The sequence below is a fragment of the Neolamprologus multifasciatus genome, chromosome 18, assembly GCF_963576455.1.
Source record: "Neolamprologus multifasciatus chromosome 18, fNeoMul1.2, whole genome shotgun sequence".
NCBI lineage: Eukaryota > Metazoa > Chordata > Actinopteri > Cichliformes > Cichlidae > Neolamprologus > Neolamprologus multifasciatus.
The window spans coordinates 25860292-25880434 of NC_140456.1; the positions used below are offsets into that span (position 1 = coordinate 25860292).

General features: G+C 40.5%; 2 protein-coding genes across 3 annotated transcripts; both read left to right on the forward strand.

Moving 5' to 3' along the window:
- Nucleotides 1-1719: 1719 nt before the first annotated feature.
- LOC146498106 (discoidin domain-containing receptor 2-like) lies at nucleotides 1720-13260 on the forward strand. The gene is made up of 17 exons (XM_085139222.1): nucleotides 1720-3562; nucleotides 4306-4409; nucleotides 5561-5663; nucleotides 7225-7462; nucleotides 7813-7960; nucleotides 8094-8196; nucleotides 8295-8502; nucleotides 8960-9200; nucleotides 9324-9389; nucleotides 9805-9941; nucleotides 10373-10583; nucleotides 10672-10895; nucleotides 11160-11287; nucleotides 11381-11596; nucleotides 11687-11921; nucleotides 12191-12340; nucleotides 12495-13260. Exons 1-17 carry the CDS (start codon nucleotides 3498-3500, stop codon nucleotides 12627-12629), a joined length of 2712 nt encoding a protein of 903 aa, XP_084995348.1. The 5' UTR covers nucleotides 1720-3497; the 3' UTR covers nucleotides 12630-13260.
- A 133-nt stretch (nucleotides 13261-13393) lies between these two features.
- Nucleotides 13394-19594, forward strand: LOC146498107 (3-keto-steroid reductase/17-beta-hydroxysteroid dehydrogenase 7-like). 2 transcript variants are annotated; one of them, XM_085139230.1, is made up of 10 exons: nucleotides 13441-13556; nucleotides 14144-14486; nucleotides 15888-16091; nucleotides 16212-16304; nucleotides 16416-16530; nucleotides 17281-17475; nucleotides 17583-17687; nucleotides 17783-17839; nucleotides 17934-18032; nucleotides 18182-19594. In XM_085139230.1, exons 3-10 carry the CDS (start codon nucleotides 15964-15966, stop codon nucleotides 18314-18316), a joined length of 927 nt encoding a protein of 308 aa, XP_084995356.1. In that variant the 5' UTR covers nucleotides 13441-13556; nucleotides 14144-14486; nucleotides 15888-15963; the 3' UTR covers nucleotides 18317-19594. The 2 variants fall into 2 exon arrangements, with proteins under 2 accessions (XP_084995355.1, XP_084995356.1); XM_085139229.1 differs by lacking the exon at nucleotides 14144-14486 and having other exon boundaries at nucleotides 13394-13556.
- The last annotated feature ends 549 nt before the right edge of the window (nucleotides 19595-20143 follow it).

The following is a 20143-nucleotide window of genomic DNA, read 5'->3' on the forward strand; positions in this document are numbered from 1 at the left end:
GTGTACAGTCTTTGTTCCAGTGGCTAAAATGTATACATTACCTGCTTAATGTTTACAATTTGTTCAAGTACTCAAACCACATGCAGTGAATCTTTGCATTGCCATGTTTCTCTGTTGTGATGTGAAATAAGTGTATCAAAGGAAAACAGTTGAGCTGTTAAAATTAGTTTTAAGCAAGTTAGCATGTAGCTCAAGCCCCTGCGATACCTTAGCTCATCACTAAGAACCAGAATCAGAAAAGATAAAGTACGAATATTCCTCACCTGTTTTTTTTTCCTGTGCATCATTGCATTAGTCATTATTCGTTCCAATTAAATGCACCATCTGGGTGATATTTGTGCCCTCCTACAGATGTGAGTAGCTCCATGAGCCATCGCTGTGCGTCATGTATCCATGGATACCTGAGGCAGTCGGCAGTGTTTCCATCTTTTATTCCCTCTCTCACTTGCTTCCTGAAGAATAGCTCATTCCCTGTGACCCCATCATGGTCAAGTTCCACACTGAAAGGCTGTCAAACAGAACAATCTGCTTTGACTCATGAAAGGAACACGTGAGATATACTTGATGGAGCTAGCAACTAGCTACTAAGATCATAACCCTGTGAGGGTCTTTTAGGGCCCGAGCACTAAAAGTGTGAAGGCCAAATTGTATCTGCTCTCCTTATTATCATTACTTGGTCAAATGAATCGCCTTTTTGAGGGTCTAAAGACACTTGAAAACACATGAAATTTTGCCCACACGTCAGGCCTGGTGAAAATTCACGTATGGAGAAGACGAAATGGCTCCACAGCGTCACCTATGAAAGTATGAACCAGCACACAGACTGAGTTATTTGAATGAAATTTCTTACAGAGGTCCAACAACCCACAATGTACGAAAGGTCCATGAGACCTATGATCCAAACATGACAGGAAGTCCACCATTTTTACTTTACTGTGCCATTTTGGAGATTTGCTGATGTTATACCTTTTCAAAATCCTCATTGAGATTTTATCAAATCAACTTCACATTTCAATCTAAACCAAAGACGCTGGTGAATATAAATTGCAAAGCTTTTGAGGTTTTGCTGAAGCGTGTGTCTGCAGGATCATTTTGATCATTTGCCATGAAATTTTAATTTGTTGTCTTTCACACATACACTATCCAGTCTGGATCAAACTTCTCTAGTGCATCATAGTTTTTGAGGCTTCTACGTCATCAGTGTGATTTTTCTTTCCCACCAAAAAACTGAAATAAACTGCATAAGGAATATATTCCCCAAAAAAGCCTGATTTAGGAAATCAGAATCAGAGAGACTTTATTAATCCCATAGGGAAATTGAGTTGTCATAGCAACTAATATACAACAAACATCAAACACTCATATAAAATGAAGTCTAGAAACAGAGATATTGATAGATAAATATATATATATATATATATATATATATATATATATATATATATATATATATATATTTATTTATTTAGTCTCGGTCGTTGTGTCCTTGGGCAAGACACTTCACCTGCCGCCTACTGGTGATGGCCAGAGGGGCCGATGGCGCAATATGGCAGCCTCGCTTCTGTCAGTCTGCCCAGGGCAGCTGTGGCTACAACCGTAGCTTGCCTTCACCAGTGTATGAATGTGAGAGTGAATGAATAGTGGTATTGTAAAGTGCTTTGAGGGGTCCCGAAAAGCGCTATATAAATGCAATCCATTATTATTATTATTATTATTATTATATACATACAAGGACAAGTATGTGTGAAAATGGAAATATGATACAACTTAAAACATATATGTGCATGTAAATATTTGATTCTTTTTTCCTTTTTTTATTGTCAGGAGGTTCACTAAACACTATTTTCAAAAAACATTTTCTAGCAATTATTTCATGATTCAGGCAATTGTTATAGTGCCACCTAGTGGTAACAGTAAAAGTTGTCTGGGACCAACAACCACAACATGTTAAAAGTGACTTATAAGTCTGGAATGCACTGAGTCGCTGCTACTTCAGTACATTTGTTTAAAAATTAAAAAAAAAAAAAAAGCTGGCACACTTTAACTCATGACTGCATGATGCCATACATTATATGGTTTTGGCCCTTTCATCTCTTTGTATGTGATTGATACACTATTAGGATTGCCTTTCATGTGTTACAATTTAATGTTGCTTTAATGCTTTAATGTTTGAAGGCTCGGAGTGGCACAAAATAATAACTCCCCTCAAATGTGTTAAATTGAAAGTAACAAACCTGTTTTGAAAATGTAAGAAATTGAAAGTACAGATTGCTGTTTAAAAATGTATCGAGTAAAAAAAAAAAACTCAGGTAAAGTACAGAACACAAGAATGAGGCGATGTAATGAAATCTATACCATAGGAGCGTCTATTAAAAATCTCCCTCCACGTGGTGAGAAAGAAATGGTCAGTGAGAGATGAGGAAACAATGACGTCCAGCCAAAAACTAAAATTGGAGCTCGGATAGAGAGCGTTCACATCTCAAGCTTGTCAAAGGTAGAATAAAAGACCAAAATATATCTTAATTTAAGATATGTCAGCCTACCAGGCTAAATTACCCAAATTCTGAATATGTTTTAAGCAGTGCTGAATAGAGCAACGATTCTGATTGTTCTGTTTTTGTGCTCTAGTTTTAATTATATTCTGTGCATAACAGTCACACAGTGATTTATGGAGTTAATTTGTTTGCTTGAGTTTTTCAACATAAGTGATGTTTTTGTGCTGATGACTGCACAGGCCAAATAAAGCTGCAAGAAATCCGAGTTAAAAATCAATATCAAAGTACTTTAGCTCAGCATAAAACCCCTAAATGATAGCATATGCTAAACATGAATGTAAACCCAGAGCTGGTTGGCTTTCCAAACATGTTTAAATAGGAGCTCTATGCCAACTGTTGCAACTGAAGATAAAACATGTAAAAAGCAATGCTAAACTTGCAATAGCTGAGCATAACGAATGCAACAGCAACAAAAGTATATCTGGATGCTTCTGGGCTTTCATATGAAACTGTTAGCAAAGAAGGCTGTTGCCTTTTTTTCCAATTTCTAATCCACACACACACACACACACACACAGAGACAGAGCATGGTCCATTTAAATGTAAGAGCAGTTTGTTTGTATCCCATGAGTTTTTCTTTCCTACTCAAACATCACGTCTCCTTCAGTTCTAGTTTATCTTCACATGAAAACGAACTCCAGCCTGTTTCTGTCAGCAGCTCTTGGTGAAAGCTGCCACTGCAGCTCTCAGCTGCCTCTATACACCATAATTGAAGCCATTTGTGGATCAGGTGGAATTCTGGGATTTTGGCCTCACCTCAAAATCCCAAAGCATGTTATTTTCTCTCTTTCTTTTCTCGGGCCAGTAGGACTCTTACATCAGCCTTCGTTTCCTCTCGCTCTCTCTTTCCTTCTGCGTCTCTTCCTCTCTCTCCTTTCCCCTCCCTTTGCTATTCCAGAAAGAAGTCCTTCAGAGGCAGAGGTCACAAACTTGTGGTCCTGAATGCATCGGCGCACAACAGATGTGGAATATTTCCCGAGAAAAACGGTTTGTTTTGAAGTTCAAAAGTAAGTCAAAAGTATATTTTTTTCTTTTTTTCCTTTTTTTACATATGTGGCTATTAACTCAAATGTCCACGTAGACATTGAGGGAATTTAGTATCAGCTTGGCTAAGTTTAGTGAGAGACAACATGAAGGAAGACATTCACTAATTAATCTTATGTTCAAGTAAAAGTAGCAACTGGCTGATACTCAGTAAGGAATCAGTTACTGTAAAGTTACTCACTGATTATAAAAACGCCTCTACTGGAATGAGGGCTCTCAGGGATTCACTTCATTGGTGTTACGCAGTGTGTTAAATTCAGTTCACATTTATGTCTGAAAGAAGCCCTGCTGCATTTTTGCCACTGTAAAAATGTTGGTTAACGCTTCACATCAGTGACAGTAAGTGCAGTTTCTGAGCAGACACTGACACGCGTCTTCACGTGGTCCATACAGGGTAAATAAAATACAGGTACTACGTACTGTCGTGGGAAAGAGCAGGACTCTGGGTTACAGAGAGGTCCGTGTGGGCATTTGTTGCTGTGGCTTTTAATAGTCTCCTATTATAGAGCAATTTGTAACGGTAGAGTTGCAAATTATGCCACCGTGCATCTCTGTGCACATGCTGTTGTGGTAAATGAAACCTTTGAATTCATCCCAAACATCCAAAATGTAATTACAAGTCCCAGACTTTGCTGAGGAGAATTTGCAGAGAGGATATTTGAAAAAGTAACACAATAGTTTACACTGGTTTATCTGATTTCACAAGCTTCCTTTCAGGCGTCCGTGAGATGAAACTGAAGATCATGGAGGTTAAATTGATCGCCTTCGTTCTCCTGCAGGCTGTCACTGTGAGATCTCAAGTCAACCCAGGTAGACGTTTATCTTTACCCCGCTGACACTACGCTGACAAATTGACGCTCTTTATCTTTATTAAAGTTAAGTTGGAAACAGTGGCCATGACTGCATGAGCCAATCAGAGTGCTTTTCTAAAAAATTTTCATTGTGTGATCAAAGCAGTGTAAGAGTCAGATGTATGGATATGTTATATTCAAGCTTAAAATAACTATTTCATATTCCTGAGGGACAAGCATGTTGACAAGATGCAGAGGAGGGAAGCAGGTTGAGGTGGGTGGGCTCAGAAGGCAAGCATTTCTGTGTGTGTGTGTGTGTGTGTGTGTGTGTGTGTGTGTGTGTGTGTGTGTGTGTGTGTGTGTGTGTGTGTGTGTGTGTGTACGGTTTAGCTGTTGGTCAAGAAAGCAAACATCTTCAAAACAGGCAGACCTTTCACAGGCAAGGGGGAGAATTTGTGGGAAAAAAAAAATTTGTAGGCGTAGTTGTAGGTAATGCACCCACACACACACACACACACCTACACACCTACTAACACACTCCCTTACACATATGAACTCATTTCACTTTCCTCTCTAGAATATTTTCACAGTCAAAGGCTCGCTTGTTTGCCCGCCCTCTAAAAATCCAAGTGAGGGATTTCGCCGGAGCTCTAACTAAAACTCAAATATAAGTCGAGATGGTGGGAAGTAAACAATGACACTCTGCTGCCTCAACTGACTCTACAGTTATGGCGGCTTACTTGTATCGACGCAGGACTGTAATCTCTTTTCACTGCTTGTCAACCCGTCGCCACATGCACAACATAAGAACAAAGGGAGTCCGGCTTTTCAAACTCAAGCGTTTCTCATGCTAGAAATTATTTTAAAAGATGAAAAATGAAGAGTGGGCAGCTCTAATACCACTCCCTTCTCATTTTGCTTAGACTGGCACCTACACAGTGACGCTTCTGTTTGGCTTTAGAGGCCTTTGCAGGGCTGCAGGAAGAGGGTTAGAGGGGGAAGGGATGAGCTGTGACCACCAACTACTCAAAGTCCAGGAAATGCTTAAAAATTGATTTTATGTAAAAGTAGCCCTATATTACCCTCATATGTGGAAAAACTTTAACCATATCGCACATATGAAAGACCGCATCAGACATTTATGTGTATTTGTGCTTCGTGTGCTTGTAGAAATGTGCCGCTATCCTCTTGGTATGACCGGTGGGCAGATTCAGGATGAGGACATCTCTGCTTCCAGCCACTGGTCTGAGTCCACCGCTGCAAGATTTGGAAGGCATGTTTGTGCTCTTATACTTCACTTTCCTTCCTCTTATTAGACGTAGAGATCATAGGTTGTCAGGGATAATCCCTAAACTCAGTTTCTTTTTATTTGAAGAAGTTTCCTAAACTTAACTGCTGCTTTCTTTTAGTAAAAAAGCACCATAGACTTTGTGTCTCAACCAAAATAGCAAGTTTTGTTTTAAATTGGTTTATCTTTTACTCAAAACATTTAAAGTTATTCAGCAGATGGATTTGTATTTGTTGAATTGCTGATATATTTCATGATAGAAGTTCATCTTTTAACGTTCCAAAGCTCCTGAGCAGTGACACAAACAGGCTTGTGTTGAGGGTAAGGGGTAAATAGTGTTATAGCACATATTTAGAATACTTTCTTTCTCATAAGATGATCTCACTCAGCCTAAGAAAATATACTTTCATCTTTCAGCAAGCATGTTTACGTAGCACACTGCAATTAACCACTATTATTAGTAGTAGTAGTACTGACCTGTCGTGAGGTGTGCTACAGGCTACAGTCAATTCGCAGCAGATTCTTTAAGTGGTTTAAATCAAGTCTCCATTGAGATTTGACTCTTCATCACATCTATTTGAAATGAGATCAAGGGGATTTGAAGTCCACACTCTTTGCCATGTTCTTCAAATCCCTGCTGAGTATTTTTTTCCAATGTTGTTTGGAAATGAGCGAATGCCGCTGCAGTGAATGAGCGTGCATCTCACGTGTGAAAGCAACATCCAGATCAAGGCAGGGGCCCAAGGTTTCATGGCAAAACTTTGCTGGCTTCACCGGCTGGCTCCGTTCCCATAGTGTACTCTGCTTCCATCTCTTCCCTTGGTAAACAACACACACGCATGCACGTGGCTATCCGCGTGATGCAAAATAAAACATCATTCATTAGATGAGTTATCTTTCCAGGTTGCTTCATGGCCCGGTTCTGGCACTCACTGTCTGTTGTAGGGTCTACATGGGTACTCTGGCTGATCTGTGGCTTATGGTCTGCGACATACTTGCCAGCACTGCAGTAGTTTATTGCTGTTACTGACACCAGCCTTTGATCCCGAAGTATAACCCTGGGCATCCAAGGCTCTGTTGCAGGTTTACCGGCTGCCATACCAAAGCATACGGAAACACTGCATATGAGTATTTGTTCTGGCAAAGCTACAATCCAATATTACCTAGATCCCTTTTCCTGCTTCCAAAATATCAGTTTCAACTGAGTCTTCATTTGCTGCCTAATACATCACAATCCCTACAAAGTAATTATGGCTGATTAGTCTATCTATCATGTACTAGTGAACTAATTAGAGCCTTTTAACAATGTGTTCAGTGGTAACATGAAATAACAGGAAGTGTGCAAACATGATTTCTTTCAGACAGGAAAAATCAGGTACATAGGATATAATTTCATTATTCCTCACTGCTTTTTCCTCTGTTCGTATCTTGTAACATTTTTCCTCGCTTTATGTCTTTTCTTCTCTACCCTGTGTTTGTGTACCTGAACTCTGTGACCTCGCTTTCCTGTACCGACTCTTCCATTTATTTTCCTGCTCACCGTCAGACTTGACTTTGACAACGGAGACGGTGACGGGGCTTGGTGTCCTGACATCATGTCAGAGCCGGACGGCCTCAAAGAGTATCTCCAGGTGGACCTGCGCTCGCTGCACTTCATCACGCTCGTGGGCACCCAAGGTCGGCACGCCGACGGCATGGGTAATGAGTTTGCCCAGCGATACAGGATCAAGTACAGCCGTGACGGCAGCAGCTGGGTGGGCTGGCATGACAGAAAGGGAAGGCAGGTGAGCGTGTAAAGATGTAAAGATGTGTTCTTCTGATTCAAATAAGGTGTACACGTGATACTAATCTGCTATTTATCATCTTTATTTGTTTAACATTGTCCATGACAGTGAAAAATTGAGCTACTGTGTATATTTGAAAATCATTTAAATCTTATCTTTTATCAAATGTTAACAGATCAAATACTATATATGAGTATTTGTTTTTAATATTTCAAATGTTCACTTCTAATTGAATGATAGCAACATGTTACAAAAGCATTGTAAAAGGTGCTTGTTTACTATTATAAATGGGAAACACGAACAACTTGAGTATTTGTGGGAAATGAGACATCTTTCCTCACCTCTGCCAGATCATCGAAGGCAACAGTAATGCATATGACGTGGTCCTGAAGGATCTGGAGCCTCCCATCATTGCCCGTTTTGTCCGCTTTATGCCCGTGACCGACCACTCCATGATCGTGTGTATGAGAGTGGAGCTCTACGGCTGTGAATGGCTCGGTTAGTCATGACACTCAGAGTGGAACATGAAACTTCAACCAAACGATTGTTTTTTACATTACACTTTATATAGTAATATGATGTGAGCAAACACTGAATCAGCTGTGTGTTCTCTTTGACCTGCCTGCTTTAGATGGTCTGATGTCCTACAGCATTCCAGATGGACACCAAATGATCTACAGAGGCCTGGATGTCTTCTTCAATGACTCTGTGTACGATGGAGCATCAGCTGAAAGGTCTGAGTTTAACAAACTTTCTCTGAACTAAAACAACATTTGTACATTTTAAAATGTGCTTATGTGCAAACCTTAAAAACCCCTATTTCTATCTTCAGCTCAACCATAAATCCTTCCTCAAGGCTGACGAAAGGGCTCGGCCAGCTGACCGATGGCACCTGGGGTCTGGACGACTTTCTCCACAGCCACAGCTACAACTTTTGGCCTGGCTATGACTATGTAGGGTGGAACAACAGGAGCTTCCCCAGAGGTTACGTGGAGATGATCTTTGAGTTCGACCATGTGCGAAACTTCTCGTCCATGAAGGTAAGAAGTCAGCGCAGGGGGTATTTTAAGCGAGCGGCATGAAATTGTAGAGCTAACACTTTGCTGAATTGAGCTATTCTGCTGGGCAAGCACCCACCTTCTACAGCTGCTGTAAAATTTATTGGGGCATTAAAAAAAGAACAGGACAGCCTTGCTGGAGGAAGAAAAAAAATTACATTTTCTGTATAATTAGCCTGATCTTCGTGGATAAGTGCCGTGGCAAGAGATCAGAGATGTAAGATGAATGATATTTCTGCAACTGCACAGCTAGACAGATTAGTCATGGCTACACCTTCGCCTGCACCATCATCTCAGTCGGGCTCTGACTATTTTGAGCACTTTTAAGTAAAAAAAAAAGAGAGAGAAATGCCAGGTCGGTAAGGGCTGCAGAATAATAACAGACTATTTAAGTACTTTAATCATGCTTTTCTTATACTTCCACATCTCACCTTCGCAGGTTCACTGCAACAACATGTTCAGCCGAGGGGTGAGGATGTTCAGGCAGGTTACTTGTTACTTTCGGTCAGGATCAGAGTGGGAGGCAGACCCGGTGACCTTCAGGCCTGCTGCTGATCGTGTGAGCCAAAGCGCTCGTTTTATCACGGTGCCCCTCGGGGACCGCACAGCCAGCACCATTAAATGCCGCTTCCACTTCAGTGACCTTTGGATGCTGTTCAGTGAGGTGGCCTTCCAGTCAGGTAAAAAGAAAAAAGAAAAAGAAAAGCAAAGATCAGGTGTAGCCTTTGCTTTAGAGACTTTACTTCAATAATCTAAAGAGAGCATGTGCCGTGTCTCACCACCGTTATTTCTTTCAATTACAGGCTCAGCAGTGTACAATACGTCAATGGCTCCTCGCAAGCATGGACACCCGACAAAAATATTACCAGGTGACCAGCCAAACCTCTTCTGATATTTTCTTATTTAAGTCACTGTTTTCATTTTTAATTATAGGGTAAAATATGAGATAGAAGAAGACATAAATGTGTTGTTACTGTTTGATTTTGATTTCATGTAAAAATCTGTTTTTATATTTCCTTGATCGTGCAATGCACCTTATTTTACATGTGGTTGGACTTCTAATGCTTTAAAAGGTTGCTTGACCTAAATTTCTCCTGGCTCAACACTGCCCCCTGCTGATAATAGCAAGAATTACCGATTGTTGTTAGAATAAAGGGCCGGATTCTTATAAAATATAATGAAACAAAAGCATTATGTTTGAAAAAATGTAATTATTTTAGAATTTGAACTGTAATGAATTACATTAAATCCATGTCAACATCCAACTCTAATGTGGTTTGTTAGGGGATGATCCTACACATAAAGTGGATGACAGCAATACAAGGATCCTGATTGGGTGCTTGGTAGCCATTATAGCCATCCTATTGGCCATCATTGTCATTATCCTGTGGCGACAGGTCTGGCAAAAGATGCTGGAGAAGGTGAGATAAAAAATTATTTTAAAATCATTTAATCAATTTTAGTTATTTGAAGTTACAGTAATGATTCAACATCCACAAAATGCACAAAAACATCATTCATAATTAGTTTGCAAACTGAAATTTGTTCCCAAATTTTAAAATATATAGAACAAAGGTAAACAAGAAGTAGACTCAAGAAGGCGATAAGGTGATCTATACTCAAATCAGCATTTTTACTGCTACGTTGTTTTGGGTTTCTTTGGGGTTTTTTGGCTTCAGATATTGTATGAAAAAAAGACATCATTATCAAAAGCACCAGAGCTTTCTTTTCCCTCCATGTCAGTTTCTTCTTATATCATCACATGACAACACTGATGTCCTGAAAAACCTCGCAAGACTTTCACGTTGTAAAAACACAGCAGATACCAACTGCTTCTCTCTTGCATCTTCAGGCATCTCGTCGCATCCTGGATGATGAGCTCACGGCTCGTCTCGCCATCCAGACACGGGCCTTCTCCTTCCACCACTCGTCTCTCTCCAGTGAGAGTGGCTCGACCTCCAACTCCACCTATGAAAGAATCTTCCCCCTCTGTGCCGACTACCAGGAGCCCTCGCGTCTCATCCGGAAACTGCCCGAGTTTTCTCAGTCCACTGAACGCCTCGGTAAGCTGTCTAAAGGAAATAAGTGAACATCTTTGGAGGTCAGCTACAGCGGCACGTCCCATCCTCCGTCTTTTCTTTTCCAAATAAGAATCGAGTACCCCCTGCAGAGCCTTTGCAGCCGGAGGCTCCGATGGTGCCCCCCACTACGCTGAGGCAGATATCATCAGTCTGCAGGAGTCTTCGGACAGCAGCATCTACTCCATCACAGCTGTCAACATGAATTTCTTTGCTGGCACAGATTCATCCATGAGGGAGTTCCCCAGACAGAAGCTCACCTTCAAGGAAAAACTGGGAGAGGGCCAGTTTGGAGAAGTATGCCCAGTAGCTCTAATGTTTGCTGGCGATGCTTTAAGGGCTTTAAACTCATTTTCTCTTCACCGCCATTATGCTGTTGTAACTTTATACCTATCATTTATAAAATTCAATGACAGCCTTGTTGCCTGGTAAAAGCAGCAGACTATGAAATCACTACATGCTGACAGATAGGAAACACTTAGTTGTATTAAACAGAGCTAAACAGATGGTTTCGAGGGATGCCAAGTGGATGATGGACTGACAAAGTGCTCCTCTAAACAGGTCCACTTGTGCGAGGCAGAGGGCATGCAGGAGTTTTTGGGTGAGGATTTGTCCATAGAGGGAAACAATGAGTCCCCTCTGCTTGTTGCTGTTAAAACACTGCGGGAAGATGCCAACAAGAATGCAAGGTAAAAGAAACTTTTACAGAGATGTACTGGTACGGCTTTTCATTCAGTCAATGCCAGTCAAGTTGTAGATTATGTGTCCCTGTCATTCTGCAGGAATGACTTCCTGAAGGAGATCCGAATCATGTCTCGTCTGAGGGACCCCAACATCGTCCGTCTGCTGGCAGTGTGTGTGGACACAGATCCTCTGTGCATGATCACTGAGTACATGGAAAATGGTGACCTAAACCAGTTCCTCTGCAATCTCAGACTAAAGGCCGCTGATGAAGATGAGATCAAACAAGAGGAGACGGAGGGGAAGAGCATGGTCAGGTAGGTGTAATTCACATGTAATTGAAATGATCATCAGGGAAATGACACAAAGAGCCACTTAGCTCACACTATGTATTTTCTCTCTCTTAGTTACACCACACTGATCGGCATGGCAGTGCAGATTGCATCTGGTATGAAGTATTTATCCTCTCTTAACTTTGTCCACCGTGATCTGGCAACCCGCAACTGCCTGGTGGGTAAGAAATACACCATAAAGATCGCTGATTTCGGCATGAGTCGGAACCTTTATAGAGGAGACTACTACCGGATCCAGGGCCGAGCTGTACTGCCCATTCGCTGGATGTCATGGGAGAGCATACTACTAGTGAGTGATCTATGGATTTGGGACATTATCGCCTCCATTTGCCCGTTATTTATGGACTAAGGGAAATCTGACATTCCACTACAGTTTTATTGGGTTTTTTATTGTTCCAAGATTATTGCTAATACAAATATCGCATATATTTAAAAGGTTAGTATAAGTTCTATACAGAGGTGACAGCAGATCAATTTTAAATATTTTATAGATTTTAATTTAGAATTTTTAAGCTTTAAATTTATACCAATCTGTCTATGATCTTTTTTTTCCCTCAGGGTAAGTTCACTATGGCTAGTGACGTGTGGGCCTTCGGGGTGACTCTGTGGGAAATTCTCACTCTGTGTAAGGAGCAGCCGTACTCCCAGCTCTCTGACGAGCAGGTCATTGAAAACACAGGAGAGTTCTTCAGGGAACAGGGCAAACAGGTGAGCTTCACACCACTGTACCTGACAGTCCTCCTGAGTGCCACTGTGGAGGATTTTAGGATGTAATAGTTCTCAGATATGTATGTAGATGTGTCTTATAACACTTATAATACTCATAATACTATATTGAGAGTATTGTGCTTCATCCTACCAGGTGTACCTGCCAAAGCCTCCCTGTTGTCCTGACAGAATTTACAAGGATCTCATGCTAAGCTGCTGGAGGAGAAACGCCAAGCAGCGGCCGAGCTTTCAGGAGATACACTCTGAGCTGTTAGAGAGCCTGGCATAGCAGAGGAGATGTATCGTTCCACTGTGCTGTGCAGGGTCTCGGTTGCTTCCTTTGGTTTAGATTCATTTATTTGGAGTCAGACCCATAAAATATTCACTTTTTTGTCAATGCCTGCTTCTCAAAAAATATGCTCTAAATGGAGAGATATGTGAAGGTACAGACTACACTTAAATATAGCCTCCTATTGTAGATATAATGCAGATAGTTCTATTCGCACAGTGCATTCAGACCTCTGTGTATTTATTATTTTTCTTATGATTTGTTATGCTGTCTATTTATGCGATAATATCCCCCTCCCCTTTTTTTCCCATCATATATCTAATCCTATTGCACATTTATTATGTGAGCACTGTTTTGTGTTTTTGTCTTTTATATTTGAATTTTGTCATGAGGGAAAACGTTTTCCTGATGAAATTGTGCTTTCGTATGCAGAAGCTGATGTAGATTTTTTATAAACATGTTTATGTCCTTTTTCAGAAATGAATTTATTGTACATAGTGGGGAAAATAGCAAAGAACAACGTTTTAACGCCTGTTGGACCAAGGATACCTGTAAATAAAGAAAAAAATGCTATTATTATCCTTCGTTTGTATGTTTGGTTTTTAATATACGATAAGTTTCATACTTTTTAGCCTGCTGGGGTTGCTAACACAGCTGTACTTTCAACCGTTGCGCTCTTTAATCGTTTTGGACCACCTCGCTCTCTGTAGTGAAATCTGATTGGCCAACTGTTTGTTGACATCCAATCACACCACGCAGCTGCCTAAGCAATAGGCTGGCTGTTTTCAACGGCATCGGACGAGGGGCTGAGCGTCCCCGGTGAATACAGCTGGTTTTAAAATTTGCCCCCGGTGTCTGCTTCCTCTACAGTCGCTGCTCATTCCGCTCAGGCATGGAAAAAGTCGTCATCGTAACGGGTGCCAACAGGTAAGTCCGCTAAAACTGTTTTATAATGGTTCATACGGACACCCGGTGCTGTTAGCTAGAAGATGCTGTTCTGGACTTCTACTCTTCATTTTAAACAATGAGTTTCAAAAAACATGTTGGACTTGTTCAAGTGTAACCTGTTTTCGGAACCGTAATGAAGGTTATTGCAATAGTTAGTTACACTACGAAGTACCACCTATGAACTGTATCAGTGCGTGTTAGTAACAGACATACTGTAGGTTCATACAGCGAGAGATTAAAGACCTCTAAATCTTTCATAAGCTGTCTTTCTTACTCTGTAATAATGTTTCACTAGCACATATATTCAAATGTAATGTATGTGCGTCACAAGTTAAAACAAAAAAAGAATGTCGTACTCATGAATATGCATTGATTCATGGGTAATTGCATCTTTCGGCAAATTGATGCGTTCTTATGAACTTAGAATGTCATATTGAATACAGTGGCTGACCACTATGAAGCGGTCTCGTAGGAATTTGCATGCCATGAAGGGAAATTTCAATTTGTGTCTGTACCTTCAAACTCAAGATATAAGGGATGATACATATGTTTTATCATCTGCAAAGGGGTCTTCCTAACCAAAGAAGCAGAGACATGAAGGAAACAAACAAGGCGGCCAGCATCTGACAAAAACATCATCCTCACCTGAAGCCGCATCTCCTGAACTGAAGTCAGAGCTCTTAAACAGGGAAACATGTGTAAACATGCTCATTTATTCCCGATATTGTCACAGTTTCTTATTATCAGCCGATCGGACATGCGACTATCCTGTCCCCAGGATACATTCTCACTTGATATGATAGATTATTTACCAAGTGTCCAAGTCCAACACTAACGCCAGCTAACAGCAGCTAACAGAGTCTAACAGCAGCAAACATCAGCAAAAACTCATCTCTTATGGACAGAAAGGTCAGTATATCCTGAAAACAGAACTCAGTTGACAGCAGTCTACTGGCATCTAGCAGTGAGATTTTACACACTGTAACTTTAAAGTACAAATAACATTATATTAAAATGCTTAAAAGGCAAACATTTTGAAAATGTAAAAAAAGATACATTTGCAAGGTAGAAATCGGCTTATCTATATAATTTTGCGCATGAACTGCACCTGTCAAAAGTTGGATACAGGCGTTTTTCTTTGTAGTAACCACATCTCTCAATTTTGTCCACCATGAAACTACAGTATTTCAAAGCTTTCATAACCTGGTCGTCACCTTCAGATGTTTCCAGCAGTCTTGTAAAGGTCTTCCCCATACACTCAGCACTTGCTAGCCTCCTTTGTTTCACTCTGCATCTCACCTCACCCTTAACCATCTCAGTTGGGTTTAGGTTGGATGATAGTCGAGGACAGCTTATCTGATGCATTACTTCCTTCAAGCATCCCTCACAAAGTCTGGAGGTGTGTTTTTGGTCCTTTGCTCTGTTGGGAAAACAGAACCTTAAACTGCAATAGGATGGTGTGTTGCAATAGGAACTCATGTGCCCGTGCTTGTTAGTTTCTTTTGTCTCATAGCCAAACCAGTTCTCTTCATATTGGTCTTCCTCAGTAGTGGTTTCTTTACAGTATTCTGACTTCTTCGATCCATGTGGATGCTCTTCCAAACAGTTGTTGTCTAGTTGTATATGTTACTTATATGGGCTCTAAAAGTGAATCCCGGGGGTATAATTCTTTCGATGACATCCAGATTCTCCATACTGGTTGACTGCACGTGAGGAAACTGTCAAAATCATCCCACATTTGCTTTCTTACAACTGTAATTGTATAGTATTGATGTCTAAAGTATTTTCTTATGCAATTGCTAGACTGTATTTATAAAGGGAAACCTTTAGGATAACATCATTCAGCATTAGAGTCTAAAGCTCAAGAATAGATTACTAGTGGAAATTGAGTCTGCTTCCCAAACTATTTGTAACAGATCTCTGTGAGACTAGCTGTTTCTCCAGGTTTACAGCTTTATGTTAAGATATAATAACTGCTTCCTATAACCCTTTACTTAACATACAGCTATAAAAGAGACGAAACAGAACACTTGTATATGTTCCTTTTTCCCCTCTCACGTTCCACACACTAGTTAACTTATCCACTAAATATCACTTCGGAAACAAAGACCATAATTAACAGTACATAAAAATGGAAGCTTCACGTCACTTGAAAATCCTTTTTCATTATCTCTTCTCCAGTAACGTGACTCCAGACTAGCTCCATGTTTACAGTTTGCTTTACTTCATCTGTGAGGTAATCTCTCAGTTGTTCGGGGAAAGTTTGTTAATACGAGTGCACGGCTGTGTTTGTCTGCCATCTGTCTGCAGCGGCATCGGCTTGGCTTTGTGTGAAAGGCTTCTCACAGAGGACACACAGCTCCGGCTGTGTCTGGCCTGCAGGAACATGCAGCGGGCAGACGCCGCCCGCAGCGCCCTCCTCACCTCTCACGCCGGTGCCCATGTGGACTTACTACAGCTCGACGTGGGCTCCGTGGAGTCGGTGCTCGACGCTGCTAAGGTGGTCAAGGCCAGGTGAGAGATGTTTGATGCTGCGTGCTGACGTCATCACGCTGGTGATTGTTCTCTTTGTGATATGAACTACAAATAAGGAACTGATAGCTTAATTTTTAATACACATTTGTGTGTTTCCAGATACAACAGAATTGACTTTCTCTATCTAAATGCTGGAATTATGCCCAATCCACAAGTGGACATCAGAGCTTTTTTTAAGGGTTTATTTTCCAGGTACATTTCTAAAGCCTGTTTATGATTTCTTTGTTTTGTTTTGTTTGATATTGGATATATTCAAGCTGCATGTCTTTGCTGCTCTATAAGAGTGTACCTTCCCCACTGCAGAAATGTCATCAACATGTTTGCAACAGCAGAGGGTCTCTTGACTCAACAAGACCGCCTCAACTCAGATGGCCTACAGGAAGTTTTTGCCACTAACCTGTTTGGTCATTTTGTCCTGGTACACCACAAACACACACACATACAGAGCTGTCTTTTAACCTACAGTAGCATAAATAAACTTCAGGATACTGACTTTAATATGCGGATGTGTTTAACACAGAAAGTCAGCTGCAAACTTAGTTGCTGTTTGTGTTGCTCTTAGTTGCATTGCTTAGTGCAGCAATGTAAACAATATGTTTATTTAACCCAGTTTTTGTCTCCCCCAACCAAAAGGCACCCATTAAAGCTTTGAATACCTGTCTTCAGCAGGTTGTTTTGACCAAATTTGCAATGCATTGAGATGATGCTATGGGATTGGTTAATTTGATATTTGGGCAAACATGCAGTTGAACGGGTGTCTCTAATAAAGTGGCCAATAAGTGTGATGTAGTTTTTAATGTTTTGAACTTGTTCTTTCCTGCAAGTTTTGTTCCTGATGTTTGAATTATTATAAATTATTATTATTTAATTAGCATGTGTCATTAAGATTGTAGGATCACCATGTAGTAGTGAAGCATCCATCATAGATTGCTAAAAATAAAATAATCATTTTAAAGATAAAATATCTTTTGCTTTTTTTCTCTTACAAAATTTTATCAAATGAATATTTGATTTGGCTAACACAGTGAATTATTAATGCCTGCCTCAGGCTGATCCATATATTCTTATGCTGGCCTGCTTAAATCAGTGATTCATGCACCCCTCCTACATCACTCCTTACTGTGCACTTCCACCTTGGACCTGATATAATTCTCTCCTGGTTTTCCAGATCCGGGAGCTGGAGCCTCTGCTGTGTCAGACAGGTCATACGTCCAGGGTAGTGTGGACCTCTTCAAGTAATGCCCGCCGGTCTGCCTTCAGCATTGATGACATTCAGCACAGAAAAGGGACGGAGCCCTACAGCTCCTCCAAATACGCTTCAGACATGCTCAGCGTGGCTCTTAACAGGCGCATGAACGGCCAGGTTTGTCTGTCACGTACTCTGATGTCAGTGCGGTAACTATCACTGCAAGCTTTGTGAAACTCTTACGAGGTCACTGTGATTTATAAATTCTTTCTGTCTTGTGACAGGGTCTGTTCTCCTCAGTAGTCTGCCCAGGACTGGTGATGACTAATTTGACCTATGGTATCCTCCCCTCCTCCTTCTGGACTCTAATCATGCCCATCATGTGGTTGGTAAGTGGTAACTTACTTAATTTTTATCTTTTAAAATGGCTGCAGTTACGTATGAAAAGTCTCACGTTCATGTATTTTCTAATTGTGCAAAACAGATTAGGATCTTCACCAACACTTTCACCCTTACACCGTACAATGGAGCAGAGGCACTGGTATTTCCATTTGAAAATTATTACAATCATTTGAATATTTGCACTGTAAAGGCTCTGTGAACCCAGATTTATGGCCTGGTGTTTCTGCTCCCAGCACTGGCTGTTTCTGCAAAAGCCAGAATCTCTGGATCCCAGAGCAAAGTATCACAGTTTAACATCAGGGCTTGGGACAAACTACACCGAGCCGCGACAGGTGAGTAACGAGAGCCCTGTATTCCACAGAAAAAGTGCTCAGGCCTGTGTTACAGAGCGTTTTTTAGAGTAGCAGATGGTATTTGTGTGATGTGTTGCTTTTACACTTAACTTAATTCAGGTTTTCTCTGCTTTGTGTTCACGTCTCAGATGGACATTGATGGTGAAACGGCTGACGTCCTCTTTTCAAAACTTCTTGAACTTGAGAAAGGGGTCAGAAGGAAACTGTGTGAGAGAAATGCTGACAATGAAGCTCATCAGCGGTACCTCAGTGAGATAGAGTAAAAGTGATTCTTTTGTACCGGAAGGTTTTGCTCTCTTGAAATGGATCCTGTGAAATCTGAACCAGTGTCACTGCCCTTATTCATCCCATCCTTCCCAGGTGGACCACTGAACAGAGGATGAAATGATCACGCTTGTTCTACCTCAGCCAAGGTCAAAGCTTTGGTTTATATAAGTGATTATGTTAACTCTGACTACTTCTCAGGGGACCCCATGGGGAGACTTTCCCTGAGTCAAAATGTTAAAGAAAGCGCTGTCTCAACATCTAATGGGTTCTTTCTTTGATCAAGCTGCACCTCTCCACCAGGTTAGACAAAGCTTAGCTTGGATGTTTTTATGTAATTAAACAAATCCGTTATGAAGGAAATGCAACTGTTCCTTTCTTTTTTTTAAAGTCCACCGATATTCCCTCAGTCCTCTGTCAACACTCCTCTAAAGACTTTCCAATCATACCGTGAACTTGAAGCACATCACACTGAGAGGTCTAATTTAAATAACTGTGTGGGCAGGAAGCTACTTTGAGCTCTCTACAAACCTCCTCACGTTACTCACATTGTTTCATATTTCAACATGTTAATAATAGAAACACGCTTTGCATTTCTTGAAACTTTGTTAAAATAATGACAAGACTTTATGTTTCATGAGCTGAGCCTGTCACGGTTTCTAAACTCAGATTCACAAGAATCACTGTTTTTAAACAAACAGTGCAAGTTCATTGAGGGTCAACAAGTTCACGTGAGATCAGTAACACGAAAGCGCTTTCCTGTTGTAAAGTGGACCCTGCTGTGTTTTCACCTGATAGCTGCATCATGTTTCCTGCCCCACAAAGTTAATTAGGTCTTTGTTAATGCCCTGAGGCCACTGACTAACCACCAGCTCTGTGTGATCTGGAGATCGTTTCCATACAAATAATAAATTATGGAAGGATTGTCGAGTAAATAAATGGAAAAACTTATAGTTTGCAATAGAACGAAGAAGTGTGCAAGTAAATAAATCAGCTGCTTTAGACCAGTATCAGCATTTTTTTTGCTTATTTATTTCATTACCATATATCCACAGCATCACACCCCACTGTTAGATTTTGTTATCTTTCAGTCGCCTCAGATATCGACTCTTGCATTTACTAAACTAAAAAGAAAAAGTCAATCCAACATTTTCTGAGGGAATATACAAAATACAACCAAGTATATTTTTTCTTTGTTAGGCGACTAGTAGGAAAGGATGTTTAGTCCTGTCCATTATCCAATGATTTTTCTCTTTTTTTCCCATTTTTAAAATGTATATGTGTAAATTTTATAAAGTACTGGAGTCCAAAATCTAAAAAAGTGTTCAAATAACTAAATCTTCTGTGCCCGTTTTGGTAATGAATAGACTTAATGACCTGAAGAATACAACAGTACTTCTGTTTTGACAATTGTGCATATAGGTCAAAAGTTACATATTAAATATATTACACATTCATAAAGTGGTGTGACATATTAAATGCCACACCACTACTATGTGCTACTATGTAATGGGGTCATTCCAAATATTAACTTTCAGCTCATTTTGCCTCTTATTTACATGTGTGTTTGCACGTTTCAATGAATTGCTGTACCTATTTTCCCCAACTGGTTAAAGCTGATGGCTGCCTGGTTCTTCCTGTTAAAATGGAGTTTTTCCTTCCCACTGTCGCCAAGTGCTTGCTCATAGGTGGTGGTCTGATTATTGGGGTTTTCTTTGTATTGTTGTTGGGTCTTAAAATATAAAGAACCTTGAGTCAACCATTCCTGTGATTAAATAAATTCATTTAATTTTCCAAGTAAAATATAAAGAAATGATGGTTGTCAA

Excerpts from the sequence above, each read along its gene's own strand:
- LOC146498106 (XM_085139222.1), top strand. The coding sequence starts at position 3,498 with ATGCATCGGCGCACAACAGATGTGGAATATTTCCCGAGAAAAACGGTT. Across the intron at positions 9,201-9,323 it reads TGAGGTGGCCTTCCAGTCAG|GCTCAGCAGTGTACAATACG; the intron begins GTAAAAAGAAAA and ends TTTCAATTACAG. Across the intron at positions 11,922-12,190 it reads CATGGGAGAGCATACTACTA|GGTAAGTTCACTATGGCTAG; the intron begins GTGAGTGATCTA and ends TTTTTCCCTCAG.
- LOC146498107 (XM_085139229.1), top strand. The coding sequence starts at position 13,522 with ATGGAAAAAGTCGTCATCGTAACGGGTGCCAACAG. Across the intron at positions 13,557-15,887 it reads ATCGTAACGGGTGCCAACAG|CGGCATCGGCTTGGCTTTGT; the intron begins GTAAGTCCGCTA and ends ATCTGTCTGCAG. Across the intron at positions 18,033-18,181 it reads ACTACACCGAGCCGCGACAG|ATGGACATTGATGGTGAAAC; the intron begins GTGAGTAACGAG and ends TTCACGTCTCAG.